The sequence below is a fragment of the Aedes aegypti genome, chromosome 2 (assembly GCF_002204515.2).
Source record: "Aedes aegypti strain LVP_AGWG chromosome 2, AaegL5.0 Primary Assembly, whole genome shotgun sequence".
In the NCBI taxonomy this organism is placed as follows: Eukaryota; Metazoa; Arthropoda; class Insecta; order Diptera; family Culicidae; genus Aedes; species Aedes aegypti.
Genome location: NC_035108.1, coordinates 396,539,484 through 396,558,041, shown reverse-complemented (window position 1 = coordinate 396,558,041; position 18,558 = coordinate 396,539,484). Strand labels below are relative to the sequence as shown.

The 18,558-nt window shown below is 38.6% G+C and overlaps 1 protein-coding gene across 5 annotated transcripts in view; it reads right to left on the bottom strand.

The window, feature by feature from the left end:
* The window catches only part of LOC5572902 (1-phosphatidylinositol 4,5-bisphosphate phosphodiesterase classes I and II), a 235,407-nt gene that overhangs the window by 15,263 nt on the left and 201,586 nt on the right, over positions 1-18,558 (bottom strand). For all 5 annotated transcript variants that reach the window (XM_021847049.1, XM_021847048.1, XM_021847052.1 and 2 more), the window contains exons 7-11: positions 13,408-13,593; positions 11,423-11,620; positions 11,161-11,343; positions 2,354-2,534; positions 1,823-2,252 (exon numbers count right to left, since the gene is read on the bottom strand). In XM_021847049.1, the coding sequence (XP_021702741.1) occupies positions 1,823-2,252; positions 2,354-2,534; positions 11,161-11,343; positions 11,423-11,620; positions 13,408-13,593 (1,178 nt within the window). The remainder of the gene's footprint in view (positions 1-1,822; positions 2,253-2,353; positions 2,535-11,160; positions 11,344-11,422; positions 11,621-13,407; positions 13,594-18,558) is intronic.

The window sequence follows — 18,558 nt, the reverse complement described above, 5'->3', positions numbered from 1 at the left end:
TTTGAAAAATGTAGTGAGCTTTGAGATTGGTCTGAGGTTGTGGTTCGAGCACGTGACATTTTGTGCGAATAAAGTGATACGTACGATACTCATCTCAACGTAGATCATTATACACTTTTGTGTAGGATGCTCTGTAAATCATTTTTGGATATCATTCATCAGCCTCATTATGATGAACATTTGGTAAAAATTTCATGCATGTTTCTCATATTGAGTAAAATCATCCAGTTTTTCAGTTTATTTAGGAAAATTTTGGAAACCCTATAATTGCAGTTCATGATAAGTAGGTCGTTTTATGTTATAGGAGATTAAACTATGCTAATCAAATGTGATAAATCAATTACATCAAATTTTCATGTAAAAAGCCTTCTATCTACGCATTTTTCAGGTAGGTTGGTTTGGATTGTTTAAACTGGATAAAAGCGCGTACATGAACACTTGTAGCATTTAAAATTTAATCAAATTGATTTCCTTTATTGATTTTGATATCGTTGAATGTTACAAACCGCCAAATGTTACGATATTACAGTATCCACATCGATAAACCGATTGAAAGGAAGACGTAGATTGAAAATTTCCATTCTAAGAAACAGCACGAAAATCCTGTGGGATGTCGATGTAAAGTATAGAAAAATGTGGTTTTAAATAATTTATTGGAGGAATCCATCCGAGGAATGATTTTTCCGAGGATTTATCTGACGTGACTTCCAACTTCCCTTAAAATAAATGTCGGGTTGTAGGTAGAAATTTTTACAAAACATCAACATTAACTTGATGTAAGAAGAAACATTGAAAATGACGTAATTTCAATGTTGTCGACTGCTTTGACAAACATAACTGTACTGAAGAATAAAGAATTGACTTAAATAAAATGTTCAACAAATTTTCAAGTGTTAACATATTACTTATGTTATTGTTTATTGGGATTCCTTAACAAATGTAAAAGTTAATACAAATCGTAAATATAGCAGTTACTTCTTTAATTAATTATTAAAAAACGACAATATTTTCCCTTGCCCCACAATTTAGGCAAGCGGGAGACGTTTTTTGCAACCCTCAACCACTACATTACAGCAGGCTCATTGAAGTGTTTACATGCTGAACTGCGTCGAGATAATTTGGTGGAACTCAATTTTTCCGCTCATTAAAATAATGCGCATTCAACCCAAGACCATAGCGAAGCTGGCCCAACTAGTACGTTAGGGATGGAAATCACTGGCAATGGGAATGTAACGATCGTGGTCGGTCGGTTTCCCACCCTAATGATTGACGCACGTAGGGGAACTAGGCGTAAAATGCGCCGTCGGGGTAGAGCGCGTCACCGCAATATCTTCAACATGGAAGGTTTTTTGATTTTTTAACGCCACCCACTGAAGAACATCTTATATTTCCACATCAATAAATTATAAAAAAATCAAAACAATTTTCGCAACCTTGGAAGAAAATGACCTGGTGCAAAATGCGCCATACTTAATGGTTGCTTAGAAATTCAAATTATGTTGCAAAAACCGTAACTCAAACAAGACATCTGTCGCATATACAAGAATACTGGACTTTCCCACAAAAAACAAAACGCTTGGAACTCTGTTATGGCGTGCGAGTTATACCCCGCTGTTCTGAAAACTGTTGATTATGGTTTCATTTCTTTTAAATTTAGTTTCTTAGATATGACACTAAACCCAATGACCGTTTTTAAGTGATTGTGAGGTTATTTATACGACTTTCCTGTGAACCCAATCGAAATAACGCTTTAGACGAAATTTACTCTTAAAATTGTGTTTTGCTTTAAGGGGCGCATATTACCCTTGCTTTCCTTACTCACCTGGTACAGCTGGTGTTGCACCGGTACTGCCACTATTACCGGTGCTGGTGGAGATGATTGTTGCCGTTCCGGCCGCCGCGGTTGCCATCAGCGTAGCGGAAGTGGTGTTTGCGTTTACGTTATTGCTGACATTATTATTGGCGCCCATGGTGGCGGTCCCAGCGATGATGGTTCCGGCCGTGGTCGTTATATTGCTGCTATTCACTGCATTGGATGCTATCACCGCCGCTGCCGCCGAGGAACCTGTGACGGTGCCCTTTTTGTGGTGATGGTGATGATGGTGGTGCTTTTTCTTATTCTTAATGATGATTTTGCGCTTCAGTGCAGCCGGCGAGGGCAAATCCATGGCCGGCTCGAGGGGATGGGAATCTAGGGGCCTATCTAGTAACATATCTCCAAAAATATCACGACAGTAGTTAGCTATCTTTGCCTGCATTGATGGGTAAAAGAAAGAAGTGATTAGTGTGAATCTCGTCCCTTCAGTTGGGTAACTGAACAATGGAGACGCATAGTTGGCTATATCTGACTTACCTGCTGCCTCGGGTTACAGTGGTTTTCAAAACTTAGTATCACAGGAAATTCGGATGTTTTAAATGCTGTTTCAGCTATTGCTTCTAGTACGTTTTTTGCGCAAATTTCTGGGACAAAGGTGTATCCATGAACGATAATGGGCTCCTCGGTGCGACCGTTCCAGAAATCCAACTCGACACACCTGCAATGAAAAGATACAAAAAATATATTTTTAAATCAAAACTGAATCAATGAATTCCAATAAAACTATAATAACTGTTACTATTTATTACGTTGAGTTGATATTATAAGTTCCTTACGTGGTAATAGATGAAAATAATATAATTATTTATATTTTTAATTTTAATTCCTTTAGAGACCCCTTATATTTTGACCACTAATTACTATCATCATCAGATTCTGACGTGGCACTAACATTTATCCTCAACAACAGAGAAAAAAATAAGTCTTTTTCTAGGTTCTGATTCGGTAGTATTGTAGGAGTATCGTTAATCGATCAAAACGAGATCGAATTGTGATTCCATCTGTTTTAGTGATCTCCGAGGGCACCCATACGGGATGCTGTGCAAGCGGTCTTCAAATTTCATTCGCGAATTTCATGCGAAAGTGATCATCTTTCCGAAACCCATGTTTTGGACTCCGAAAATTCTTCTTCCTTCCACAGTGGGCAAAGTAAAATTCAAGACGCGACATGCTTCAATTTATAGGCTGAGTTACAGGTAAATTTAACGACTTTTAAAAGACTGACGATTGGATTGGCGGCGAACCAGCGATTTTGCATTGGAGCAACCATTGATTTTGATTCCCTATTGTTACGGATTATTTGAAGATTTCGTACAGCTAGGCTATCTAAGGGAATAAGATTAATACCGTTAGTAAGTGACCCAATTAGCCGTAGCAGTAAAGACGCTATTCAGCAAGGCTTTAAAAATTTTCTCGACTTCCCAGGGTATAGAATATTTTCGTGCTTGCCACATACAAAACTAGTCAATTGGCAAAGAAAGCTCTAAGTTATTAACTGTGAAAGTGCTCATAAGAATACTAAGATGAGAAGCAGGGACTGTCTCAGTTGGGACGTGACGCCAGAAAGAAAAGGAAGAGTATCTTTGTTGCGATAGAGTTAATTGGAGTTTATTTTTATACGGTTTATTTTAGGATAGGTTTTGTGTACAAATTCATTTCAACTTACATTTCAGTCTCCGTACTACCCTTTTATATGGTCAACAACAGTATTTTATAAGTTTTAATGTAACCTGTAGATAGTTCATAAGTGCCGACTTTACGGCACGAACCATTCTTTCTTAGCAACCCCCCATATGAGGAGCTGCAGGCGGGTTGAAACGCCACTGGGTTTGAGCATTTGTGAAGGTACTACCCAAATCTGTGTAAATCCTTCCGATTTCATCCTGCAACTCCCGACTGGCTCCTACAAAGTTTGTCCCGTTGTCCGAGTAAATTTCTTGTTGGGACTCGTGCCGGCCTACGAATCTTCTAATCGCCTTCTCACATGCATCGGTAGACAAGCTCGTAACTACTTCGAGGTGGACAGCCCTGATCGTCAGGCAGGTAAAAAGGCAAACCCATCGCTTTGCTGCACTCCGCCCGACCTTCACAAAATACGGCCCGAAGATGTCTACTCCCACGTAGGTAAACGGACGTACGCAGGGCTCTAAACGTATCGCCGGAAGCTGTCCCATTTTTGGAGCGAATGGTGTCCCCTTATAAACGCGGCACCACATGCAGCGTTAAGCGAATTTCCACTCGTAAGCGTGCCATGTGAAATTTCTGATGAACCTCGTTGACAATTGTTTCATCATTTGCATGATCGTACTTCCGGTGATAAAAGTCTAAGAGCAGCTCCGTAATTCGATGCATTCTCGGCAGTATTATTGGAATCTTCGCATTGTAGGCAAGTACCTGAGCTTCTGCAGCTCTTCTGCCTACCCGCAACACGCCGTATTCATCGGCAAATGGTGATTGCTTCACAAGACAGCTACCCAAGCAACCGAAAGTTCACAGCAATCTTTCAAACCGAGAAAACCTTTCGACATCCACCAATGATTCTCGAACTAGATGACTACAAACGTACGCTTCTCGTAATTCTTTATCGCTTTCATCTACACCTTCGTCTAGAGCCGGCAACCAATCGGTTTCGTAGCGTAGAGAAATTCCGGCCCCTGAAACCAACGACTTTGTACATTACAGGAAGGACCTTTTCCCCATTTAGTTGCTTCGTCTGCCACGTTAACTTTCGTCGAAATCCACCGCCATTCATCAATGCCGGAAAGGTTCAGTATCTCATCGACTCTGAATGCGACAAACTGGCGATACCAACGGGAATCACTTCAAAAATAAGTTTTCCGGATCTTCAATGAATGGTTCTCTTCTATAGTCTTCCGTAAACGAGCGCCCAGTAATGCCACCATCAACTCAAGTTGTGGTATCGAAAGACCTCGAAGTGGTGCGACCTTCGTTTTCGACGAAACCAGTGCCACCCTGATTTGCCCTTGATCGATGATCCGCAAATAAGCTACCGCTGAGAAAGCCTGTGCACTTGCGTCCATGAATACGTGTAGCTGTAGGGTTTTGAAGCTTTCCGGATCATATCCCGGAATTTAACAGCGGGGAATACGCAATCCGTTCATTTTGTTGAGCACTGCAATCCATTCCGCCCAACGAGCTGCTATTTCCTCCGGAATATGGCTATCCCAATCCGTTTCAGTTCGCCATACGTCTTGTATAAGAATTTTGCCGTGGATTACGAAAGATGCCACTAGCCCTAGCGGATCATAGATGCTCATCACTAGTCGAAGCATTTCTCTGTTAGTGGGAGTTTTAGTGTCTTGCAACAGACAACGCACCTTCTCGCAAAGTTGCAACTAAAAGGCAAAAACGTCTTCGTCTTGAATCCACGCCATTTCCAACACTCGCTCAACTCCGATTTCTTTCTCCGGCAACATGGCTTTCGATGGTTTAGCATTTGATTCAGCTAACTTCTCTAGTACACTTCCGACACTCGACATCCAATTGCGAATATGGAAGTCAGCTCGTTTGTGGACTTCAATCACTTCCTTCGCAACTTCAACAGCTTCCTCCGAGGTGTCAAAACTATCTACGTAATCGTCCACATAATGCCGCTTCTTCACCACTGCTGCTCCTCGTGGAAGTTCCGCTTCTTGCTCGGTCGCGTTTGACTTTTTAAGGTATTGCGAGTGCGCTGGAGAACAAGCGGCCCCGAATATTGCCACATCCGATACCATGGTGGTCATCGGTAGACCTGGAGAATCTCTGTATGGGAACAGCAAGGCGCTTCGATCCTGTTGGCGTATCATGATTTGCGGGAACATTTCTTTTATGTCTGCGGACACTGCAACTTGACGTTCCCGATATGGAAACATCACGGATACCAATGGTGTTAGAAGGTCTGGTCTCTTGAGCAACATTGTGTTTAGCGATATACCGTCCACTTTCGCTGCAGCGTCCCAGATAATTTTGACTTTACCTGGTTTCTTTTCGTTAACAACGACTCCAATTGGCAAATACCACGTACGGCGCAGATCGGACCCCAGCGTCCACCGTTCGGGCCGTACCCAGTAAACCACATATCGTATAAGAATGTGTGCCAAAAATCTCATATTCATACGTCAAAAATCAGAATCGCACAATATGCCAAATCAAAACGAATAAATGTTAACACAAATTGTATATAATTCCTCACTACGATTCATTGTCGACAAACTTTATTGACAACAAACCATGCCGTAAATAGTATAATCTAGAATCGCGTCAAGTTGTATAAACTGACAGATCATATATCAATGCAGACTAGCATCAAATGAAATCGCAATAACTTAGAAAAATTTGCCACCCGAGGTTGGTATCTTCTGGCGGTGGGCTTCAAAGAACAACAAAGCGTGTGTGTTGTAGAGCAAACTTCCTTTCATATTGGTAAATAATCACTCCTCGTTCATGAAGCAGTCTGTGGTGTAGTGGTATGGTACTGAATTAGGGATTCAAAGGTCTGGTGTTCGAGTCTCGCTGGAAACTTTTTTTTATTTTATCGGAATTTTATGGCATCGTATTGCTGACTATGGAAAGTCTGAAAAAGTCGTGGGAAGTGCGTATATGGCCTCCACTTTGGTGTGTATATAGCGTTTTCTTGCATTTTATACGAGTGATTTGATTCATGTTTAATGATGTATAGCAAAAAATATACCAGCCAAAATGTTGACTGGGTAGTGCCCACTCGTAGAAGGAAGGCACCCTCGAATCACCATATTACATCGCATCCAAGTCGAATTGGGGAATTAGTGAACCCAACTAAGCAAGCCACGATCATTCGTTGAACCGGAATTTTTTGCAGAAAATTGCTGATTTTCACGTTAGAGCTATTTGAATAATTCAATATTTCACATATATTTTGACGATATTTTTCATACAAAGTTCATATAAAACATGTTTATCCACTGTTCATACACATTTTGATAAAATTCGCTTAAATACAAACAAAATTTATGTTTTCAGTCAAGTTTGATTGCGTTTCTTATAAAGAAAAGTTTAAAGAACTATTTTAAAAAAGTTACGAAATATGTGAATAATCCCTTCAGAAGCAATTAAAATCCCAAATAATATATTCAGATTACATATATCATCGATTTAGGCGATAAAACTTGTTTTGGTCAAACTCCATTTTTTTCAACCGTGCATTGTTCAGATCGGTGGAATATTCCACTAACAGTAGCGTGCATCATCTTTAGTTGGCGCCAATCTTAAAGCGCGCCAAACTATTGACGTCAGAGTGCGCGGTTAATGAATCAATAAAGTACTTATTGTATCTGACCGTACTGTGCGCCTAAATAAGGCACACCCATTAGAATGTAAGATTTGTAGTTTCTCCCGTTTCCTTACCGAGTAGGCACGCTGCCTTTCGGTGGCAGTAATTCAGTAAAGTGCGAAGTCGTTCGTATTATTCGTTGTCCGTTCTAAGTTAAAATTAAACACAAAGTAGAGAAAGACGTCCTGGCCGAAACAAGCCATTATACGGCTTATATACTGCCCCTATACAGGAAATTCCATAGAAAATGGGATTGTTATGCGAGTATGGGCAGTATATTGGCACGCAGGGTGAATTTAAGTGCTGTTAGGTTACTTGCGTTTCTTCAAGAATTTTCAAATGGTTGCTCTCTATAACTGACAATGAGCTGCATAGTACATAACCCTTTTGGCCACCTTGGAATCGGTATCCGGATTTCCGCAGAACCGGTTTCGGTGTCAATTATTGAAAAATCAGTAAATATTGTCACGACACATTACAAATCGTGTTTTATAAAAATATTACCTTATATGAATGAGCTGCAACGTCTGGGGTCTATTTGCCCACTTTTGAAATTATATCCGTGTTTCCGAGGAATCCGTACCGGGGTCATTTTTTGAAGGTGACTAAATATTGCCATGAGAAACATCAAACTTCATGATTTTTAAAATGATTGCATTCTATGACTGAATACTGAACATATTTGACCACTTTGGAATTGGTATCTGGGTTTTCGATGAATCGGTTTCGGTTCGGTTTTTGAAAAGAGAACAGGAATCGGTGTCTGAGGCAATCCTCGAAGGTGATTTTGAGAAATATTGTATTCTGTGGTAAAATTGCACATTCTTTGATTTATTTGGCGGCTTCAAACCGGTTATCCGGGTTTCCGAGGAACCGATTTTGCGGTTAATTATTAAAAATCAGTATCATCTGGGTTTATTTCATAATTAGCAACAGCATGAACTTTGGGAATCTAAGAATATGTCTAAGATCACCAAAATTCCTATAATATCCTTAGTGTAATTTTCTCAGAAGCTTGTTTTGGATTTCTATTATTTTATTTAACACTTCAGTCGTCGCGCTGTTGTATTTTGTACAACAGTAGTGAAAAAAGCTCGCTTTTCGTTCACAACAGCAGCGTGGTGATTATGACGGTGGTAAACGCGACGACTGGAAGGTTAAAAATCCTTCAGAAATACATCTGAAGAAGTCTCAGAAATTAGCAAAATTTTGCTGGCCTACAGCAATTATTATTATTATAGCTTTATTAAGGAGATTTTCAGCCCTAGGCCTCCAGCAATTAAAAATTGGTGTTTAGAGAAAATCGAAAAGCAATTCTAGGAAAAATATACAAAAGTGATCCTCTAATACATTCCGAATATTTGAGATACCGTCTATGACATTTCTTGGGAGCATCCAAGAAAGTATTCCTGAAGAAATTCATAGGGTGTATTGACTAGTAGAATATCTCCCAACTGCAATGCTTTGAATTTTTTATAGTGAAATTTCTGGTCAAATCCTTGGTAAATTTCTAGGATAACTACTGTAGGTATTCTCCGATAATCTTAGCATTTTTTGAAAGAATTCAAGCTACTGTGAATTCGGGAGGATAATTACAAAACAATTGGAGATATATTTAAGTGATTTTTTTATGAGTCTAAGGCTATATAGCAGTTTTAAAAGTTCATGGAGTTATTTATGGTATAGTCTCTCGAAACCTGTTCGGAGAATTTTTTTAAGGAAACATTATGTTATTTGTGTAATGTTTAGTAATAAAAAAAATGTTGTAGAGTTTCATTAACCATCCGATTATCGCACAATTGCATATCGCAAGTAGCATCTCGCTAATGCTGTATACGGAAATTGAGTTTTTTTTTCACCTGTGTCATACGCAATGGAACCAAAGGAGAGTCAAAACTCTTGGAGGAACTCATAGAAAAAATAATCTTCCTGAAACAAATTGGTAATTAATTCAATGTGCTTTTTGCACAAATCAGTTATGCACTTTTTACAGAAAAGTATTGAAATAATACCACGTACAAAACTGAAAGAATGTTTTTTAGAATACCGAGAGGAGTTTGTAGGGAAATTCCTATTGATTATTTTCAATAAATTTCTTCAGGTGTGCCAAAATTATTGCTGAAAAAAACGTTGGATTTTTTTTTTTTGAGAAATTACTTCATAGCAAATTTGTGTTACTTCTGGAGGTGATAAACTTTGCCGAACAATTCAAGCACCACCGTTCAATCGTTATTGAATTAAAATTCTATCAAATTCTCCGGAAAAATTACTTTAAATTAAATGAATTTACTGCAGACAGGTTATTGTCGATCGTCTTCAAAATTTCAGCCAATTCTGAATAACATAAGCTAAGGTACAGAGCCCAAAACTAGGACATTTAGTAAGCTTAGCTTAGACTGACTACACATATCAATGGTTGCTATTCCGTGATTAACCGAAGTCAGTGATAATGCACAAAGAATCAACTAGAAGTTCGGCTGGGATTGGCCATAATCTTCAGTGTGCATAATTCAGTGCCTCTATTTATACAGGGTCAATAACGGCGCCGGCCACGTCCTTGCAGTCAGGTGGGATTGTAGGAAGGAATGTTAGTGTGTAACCTTTGCTACTTGGAGACCGTGTTTGCCTTTGCATCTCCACAAAGGTTAATGGGAGGGATGTTTGAGAATGGGGAGGATCGTTGGGTCACAGGATTCACTTTGATAAGCGATTAGACCATGATAAATACTTATTTGTGAGATATATACATGCTTATATGTAAATAGAATATTTTCATTTGATATGAACAATTTCTGTGTAGAGGAAAATTATGCCGACACTTGAGGTGACGAACCATTCAAAATTTGTTGAACAAATACCTAAATGTAACATTCCTACAGCTGTCAGGACGAAAGCATGTGTTATTAAATTTTACTTATTTGAAAAGAAACAAAAAAACTCGATTGGCATAGAACATTCTTATTCTTATGCCGACACTTACAGTGGCAAACCATGCAAAGTTTGTTGAATAAAGTGAACCTTTCGCAAGTCTACACTTGTAGTGTCGAACCATTCAAAGTTTTTTTAATTACAAAAATAAAGGTAAAAAGAAAGGGGTGTTTTGAAAAAAAAAAATAAACATGAATAATTCATGAATAGTTTATGTCGACACTAACAGTGACGAACCATTCATAGTTTTTTGAAAAATCATATTTACGTTCCACCGTTGTAACGATTAAATGTGCAGTCATACATTTTTATCGATTAGAAATAGTAGCATGAAACGAGCTCACCAATTGATTCGTCATCCTTGACTGAGCAGCCACAATCCACTTTCAGCTTCACTTGTTTGCTCGGCTATATAAAAGCACTCAGAAAAAATAGGCACGTTACCCGAGAGGGAAAAAAAACTGACGACTGCTCGGGTTTTCTTGACGCACTACCCAGGAGCAAGCGTCAAGGTCGAAGGATCAAAAAGAACTAGTTGAACGCGGCACATTATCACTTTACTCGAAAGACGCGCGATATGTTTGATCCTGACCTCATCGCCCGCTTCGCTGGAGCAAGCGTCAAGGTCGAAGGAACAAAACCAGATCCCAAAACTAGGACATTTAGTATGGAAAAACTGCATTTGGTTACTAATTTCTGTCATTGATTGTATATGAAATAATGTGACTTCTGATTATCTGCACTGAGGCAAAAATCTCGTATGATTTTCATAAGATCACACTAATGAACGCGTTTGAAACTACCTTCAATGCCCTTCTGAATAAACACAGTAAGAATACTTGGATCTCCATGAATCAACACTTTTTAGAGTGGATAACGTTTGCTGTTCAATTTATATATTTTATATAGTTGAACATCCATAAAGTTCATCATTTCAACATACCCGTTTTTCAAAATTCTCAAATGGTCTATTATGCTTAACATACAAGTATGTCAAATTAATGAAAAACTCATGACCTTTTTCAACGATCAATATAACACTAACCTGCATCCGGCGAGCAAACTCTGTCGGTATATTTCCACCGAACTTTTGCCCGTGATTTGGTGACCCGTTAGGTAGGTGTTGTGCGACGAGTTGATGAAGTAGTGTGACAGCGGTTGATCCATGTCATCGCACAAGTCCAGCTTGCTCGGGGCCATGATTGGGTTATCCTCCGACATTAAGTACCTGCCAGAAGTGACGGGAACATAGCATTAATTTACATCCTTCTTACCCGCAGCTTCCCACCACGGAACGTCTTACTCACCTCAAAAAGCCATCAAAGCTAAGCTGTCCCTTTTGAGCGTTGAACTTGTTCGGCTCGTACTCTTGGATCAGCTCCCTGGCCCGTGCCGTGTTTGCGTAGGGATGTAGTATTTCATTCAGCCGGGGGTCACGTTGCGTTTTGTTCAAAAAATCGACTAGCTGCGATGTGGACATGAGCCGCCTCTTCGAAGTTCCAACCCTATTCCGGTGGGGGAGGGAGTAGAACAAATGTTTGATGAATGGCTCTAAAAATAGCGAGTGTTTAACATTGACCTAACATCGAATCCAGTAAATGGGGTCGGAGGAAGCGACACCGCAAAAAGCTATATCATTCGTCTAGCGTACGTCCCTACAGGCGAGATAGTAGATTCGTATAAAAGTTTAAATTACAGTAGTTCGATAGCCGTCTTTGTCACAATGCCACTCCAGGCTTCCTCCATGCCCAGTAGTGGTATAACTACGTGATTGATAAAGGATTGGAAATAAGAGAAGCTCCGCAAAGTTCATGTTACCGAGTGGAATCAATCACTGCCAAGATAGGAGATCCACCTCGACATAATCTACATCGTTTCTTCAACCTGTTCACTGGAGACACTGACTGAACCATTGCGTTGGATTTGTCTGAGCTCGCAAAGTGATGCCAGCAGGGTGGAAGTCTATTTATTTCTGGCGCCTCAAAGTTGGTTTTCCATTTTCTTGTCATTCCTTGTAGACAAGATGAATGACGGTGTATTTATTTTCCACTCAATTGTCATACTTATTTGAATCTCATAGTTGTCCAGGAAAGAGCCAAATTAATCAAATTGCTTATACGGATGAAACGCCACAAACTAACGGGATAAACGTGATTTTTGAAAAGAGTGTCGCAAAATTTCACTTTGTCAGATAGCTTTAAATGGTAGCTAAGCATGTTACAAACAAACTATTGTATTTGGGTAACTCTGAGAAATGAAGAGAGCCATTTTGTCTTAAATCCCAAACATTACTCATATTCCGAACACTCGACTTGAAATTGTGATTTTTCATTTCACACATTTCTTCACAGAACAGTAAATTCTTTTACAATTCAAGTCCTTCTCATTAAAATTAAAGCTTCCAATGTTTTCAATAGAAGTCATACTCGTAATTCAATCCAAACCGTATTTTCTATTGAAAATCTTTGTGTCAAGTTGCTTCTAATTTTTAGGTCTTAGACTGGACAGACATTTGATTGTTATTCGTTGTATTCCATGAACAACCTACATTTATTTTCTGACGTTGCCATTGTCGCCAACAACGCCTTCATCCCTGCTACATCAATTCCATGGTTCGCAATTCACACTAATCATTCCGCTAACGCGAATACCATTACTAAGGGCGACCAAATCAAACGAAGAGCTGATTGCTACTCGTTAAAATTGGTTCAATTCGTGACATAATCAACAAATACTGCAAGTGCATCTATTCAACTAGCCATTGATCAATGGAGGCGCATGATAGATCTGATACAATTCTGCAAACATTCGTTTCCTAGAAGGTGTACAAATGATAGAAGTACTGTACACTCGAATCTACAGATGTTGCTTTTGGATCACGGACTCGCTTCCGAGGATTATGCTTTACGTTGTACACAATTGTTAAAGTTCCAGTTACACTATTACAGTACTAGATAGATCTGTACATGCCAAGGGCGGGATTTACGAGTTCAAGATGTAAACAAAAAACCAATCTTCCCCTGCATTATTTTCTCGTGCTCTCGTTTCAAGTAAGTTTGAATATTTTCTATCGGTAAAAAACGCTTCTGACTTCTTCTACCGTAAAACGGGGTAGCATCAATCGTGAAAATTAGCATAAACATTTTCAATGCTTGACGTCGGTATTAAACTTGCAACATTTACATTTGCAAACGAAATGTTTAAGAAACCAGAAAAAACTGGTCAATATTACCACTGATCACGATACACACTTTCTCACCGTTACACTTACAGTTTCACCATGTATACTTACAGTTCATCGTAGACCTTCTCCACTTCGGTTCTTTGGGTGAGATTTTTGTACAGATTGAAAAAGTCCTCGAACTGAAATTTGGACAGCGCCAGCGTGTCGCCCTTCCCCGAGGGCAGTCCGGAAACGTCGAGTGCCTTCTCTACGCGTCGCCGCTCGGCCTTGTTGGTGGCGAACGCTTCGATGATGCTATTGAAGGGCACGACGAGGACGACAAACGGAAGCAAACGCGCCGCAAGGATCCGAGGACGGAAAGAAAGAGAAAAAATGACGAATAAATTAGTTACGCATAATTGATTTTAATGATTGAAGTGGAGCTTTAGTGCAACTTGTCTGGTAGGTAATTTAAGATGGATCTATTTATTTATTTGCGATCACTTCATCTGCTCTTGATGGTTTACTAGAGAGCAAGTAATCTAAATATGAGATATTGTTGAGTCTCTAGCGAAAACCATATTCTAAGATTCTTTGCCATAATAACTGTGATTGAGCATAGGTTACTAGTACAGTATTTCTTTTAAAAGTTTAAGATATAATTCTCACATGAATTTCTTGTGTAATCTTGGAATATCTGGAAAAGCTTTCAATGAAATTCTTAGATTTTGTTTCCCAAGATAATTAATGAGCAAATGTTAGCAAAACCCTGGAGTTTTAGACTTAATTCCTCTGAAACGTAATTGGAACTAGGAGCATGTTATGCAACCTTCAAGATTAATAAGGGTTCCACAAAGAACTCCTGAGAAACCTTGGGGAGAAGTTCCCAATGAAACTGTGAGCCTATTTGCAGCGTCACAACTCACCTCAAGTTTCCCGGACATTTTAAGCAGCTTTGGAGTTCATAGAAGTTTTAATCAAACTCATACTTGTTTCATACATAGTGAATGATTGTCAACAGTACATTCAGGTCACGTATTATTCTACAGGTCACCTATTGTCGTTCTGATTTGTAGAATCAGTGTTCTAAATTCTGAGGTAGTTGAATGCCACCATAAATTAATGCAGCTCACAGCAAGAGCCGCTTGCGATTACTATCGAAACATTGTTCTAAACTTGTACATACATTTTGTCAAATACAACTTCTAGGGGTATCCCTAGAAGTGCCGATATGTGTTCTAAAACAAAATCTACATAACAAATTCTACAACTATTTTCATCAAAACGTGTTTGGTCAAATTTCAATCAAGTTCGAGACACATTTAGGTACAGAAAACTTCATAAAAGAAGAAGGAAATCAATGAACACTAAAGATGGTAGTTACAATGAACGATTTGTACTTCCACTCACGTTTTGAAAGGCATTAAACAGGAAGAATAGTTGACTAACATTCATGAACTGACATTTGAAGCTATTAGTTCTCAAAGCGAAAGTAATGATTTCTCTGTTGTGTGTATTTCCCTATTTGTGATTTATTCATTTGAAGTTTTGATGCAATATTGGAATAGGATTCCGAGCTGTTTCACCTTAAAGCATAGTTTGTTGGAAGCAAAAGGCCTTCGCGTTATTTTATAACATAAGTGGACGAAAATAACATCCAACTCTACAATAACTCTGTTATGGTTCGTTACCGTGTGAGCCTTTAGTTTTACGTGTGTTTTATAACGTTTTGTGAAAAGATAAAGAGGTTTTTCCCTCTTTCAAAATTTTTGATTAAAAAATAATAATAATAATAATAATAATAATAATAATAACATTCAATTCTGTGCAGCAAGCAAAACATGTTCAAATAACTGAGTTTGAAGCAGGAAACACAACTATTTTCCACAGTACAGTGGGATTCCATTATTGACTCCCCCGATTTTGGCAACAAAATAGATCTGGTTTTGGAACATTTTTGAATATAATTAACCCACCGTCGGTCGCCCTAGTGTACTGAGTACACGCACTTTGCGAAAAGCCGGAAAACACGTTGAAATTCTCTTCAAATTGATCCGGGTGTTGGTCCTATTCCAAGATCTACTCTTCTTTTTGCTTGTACAGAAGAAATTTTTCGAAAAAATCAACGAAAAGTATTCAAAAACATCGTGTTTTTAAACTAAGTTTTTACGCGTGTACTCAGTACACCAGTGCGACCGCTCGTGTAACTTTTTTTACCGGGCCCATCACACGAGCGGTCGCATCGTGTACTGAGTACACGCGGAGTATTTTGATTATAAATCAAAAACTTGGCAAGATAGAATATTGATGTCTTCGACAAATATCTTCAGTTTAACGGTACCAATTGGTCATTGGACAAATGAAACTTTGAAAACATTCCAACCCTCCAGTGGCCAACGGAATGTTCTCCGGGGGAACCGATAAAGTGGACATTTCGCAATGCAACATCTCGAACACAAATATCTCAGGATCTAGATGTTTTAGCAAGATGGTGTCTTCGGAAAAATTGTTCAGTAGGTCAAGGACTAACATGTGATAGGCCGTTTGTTTCGGAATTCTGCCACCAGTTGGCGCTAGTGAGCATGTAATTTTTCAAACACAGATATCTCAGGATCCTGACTACCTAGAAAGATGCGGTCTTCAACAAAGTTGTTTAGTATGCCATGGACTAACATATTATACGCCATCTAACTTGAAATTCTGCCATCAGATGGCGCTTGTGAGTATACACTATTTCAATCACGAATATCTCATGATCTCCATTTTTTAGAAAGATGGTGTTTTCGGCATTGATGTTCAGTAGTTCAAGGAGTAATATGTGGTGATCTACACTGAAAACATCTCTTCATATTTTATCCAAAATCCATTTCGTAAAACAAGATTTCGTACATATAACGCTATTTTTATTCATTGTACGAATTATTTGTACTTGACAGAATTCCGCGATTCAGTGACTTTACGAAATAATCGTAAGATGTACGATATACAATTCGTAGATGTGCGTTATCGTGTTGTTCGTATTACGAATTGTTTAGTATTACGAAACTGATCGTTTAATCTACGAAATCATTCGTTGTTTTCTGCAACGAAAAATTTCGTAGACACATTTCGTAAAATACAACATGACACGACCGCAGCCGAGGGAGGTAAGAAGAAGCGCGTATAAATGTTCGTTCTGAATACGAAACAAACGAATTTCGATTACGAAATGATTAGTACATTATAACAATCATTGTTTGTTATGATTTCGAGCTCGAATCATATTACGAAGCTGGTTGCATACATTTTACGAAACTGTTTCGTTGCAGAAAACAACGAATAAATTCGTAGTTCAAACGAACGATTTCGTAGAATAAAACAATATATATTTTCAGTGTATTCAATTCGGAATTCTTTCTCCAGATGGCGCTAGTGAGCATGACATTTTTCGAACACAGATATCTCAGGATCCCGATTACCTAGAAAGTTGACGTCTTCAACAAAAGTGTTGAGTAGGTGATAGGTCATGTGATAGGCCACCTAACTTGAAATTCTATTACCAGATGGCGTCAGCGAGCATGCTGTATTCTGATCGCGGCAATCTCAGTATAGCAATATTACAGCAAGATGGTGTTTTCAGCAAAGCAGTTTAGTAGATCAAGAACTAAACATGTGATGTGCCGTTTGATTAGGAATTCTTCCGCAACACGGTGCTAATGATTATGCATTTTTTCGAAAGCAGATATTGTAGGATCCTGATTAGGAAAATAAAATTAGATAAGAAGGATGATGTCTTTGATGGAGTTGTTCTGTATACTACGGGCCAATGTGTGAGGGGTTGAATATACTTAAAATGCTCCCACATTCAATTTAAAATGCAGTGGGCTGCTAGATTTAGTCGAGAAAATATCCAACACGAAAAGATCCTCGACCGGTGGGATTCGAACCCACGACCCTCAGCTTGGTCTTGCTGAATAGCTGCGCGTTTACCGCTACGGCTATCTGGGACCCTCTCAAGACAAGACTATCAAACACCTTCCGAATCATTTGATTTGAAACATCTCGTGAAAAGGCCTATTGCTCAAACCGCGTTTGACAGTTCTTTAATTCCAGTATAGGCCTTTTCATGTGACAGGTCTGTCTATACATTTGTTTACATCGGTGGAGGACCGGTGCATTTTCATAAAAGAACTGTCAAAGAGCTTCCCGATCAGTTGTTTTGGAACGTCATGTGAATAGGCCTATTCACGCATATCTATATAAAGAACTTCTGTGGATATACCCTACTTTCTTGATAATCTTCAACTTCAAGTAGTGTAATAAAATACCTTAAAATGAATGAAAAACGAATTTAGTACTGTACCATTTAATTCCACTAGAGTTTGTATCCCATATGGGATCCCATATGACGCGTATTTCAATCTCAATTGTAAGAACGTCTTCAGTGTCGTGTACTCGGAAAGTAATTCTCCTAAAAACACGATGTCAAAAGTGAATTTTGTAAAAATTGTTTATACTGGTGAAGCTGATAAAGAAAGGAAAATAAACATAATTCCTAACCAAACACAGTTCAGTCGAGATTTCTTAGGGTTTTTGTAACAGAAGCCAGGAAGCAGTTGAATTATATTTGTTTCAATAAATATCCAACCCAGTTTGTAAAGAGAACAGAAGACGCCATTTTTCTAAATATAGTCAAACCTCCATGAGTCGATGTTCCATAGCTCGATATCGACTCATGAAACCATACTTGAAACAAAAACAAAATCATGATTATTATGATGCTCCCTTCAATCAGCTTTCCAAAGAATATCTGTTCCATGAGTCGATGATCTCTTAAATATATACTGGAAGTTTGACTGTAGTTTAGATTTTGAAGTATTTACTTATGGAATTTTCATGCTGAATTGCGCCGTTTGATGGGATAATTTCGAATCAAACGGATTATTACAACATACTTTAGCCTTAAACAGAATAACCAAATTTGTCGAAGACGTCATTTTCATGATTATGCAATCACGATCCTAGATATGTGGGTTGAAAATATAGCATACCCAGTAGCACCTTCTAGTGGAAGAATTCCAAACCAAATGTGGTCCATCACATGTTTGTACTTGATTTACTGAACCATTTAGCTGAAAACTTCATCTTTCGATGTGACCGGGATCCTCAGATATCAATAATCAATCATAAATCTGCATGCTCACTAGCGCCACCTGTTGGATGAATTTTAAAACTTGAGGACCTTCGCATTAAGGTTTTCATCTAATGAACAACTTTGCCGAAGATATTATGTCTTAGTAA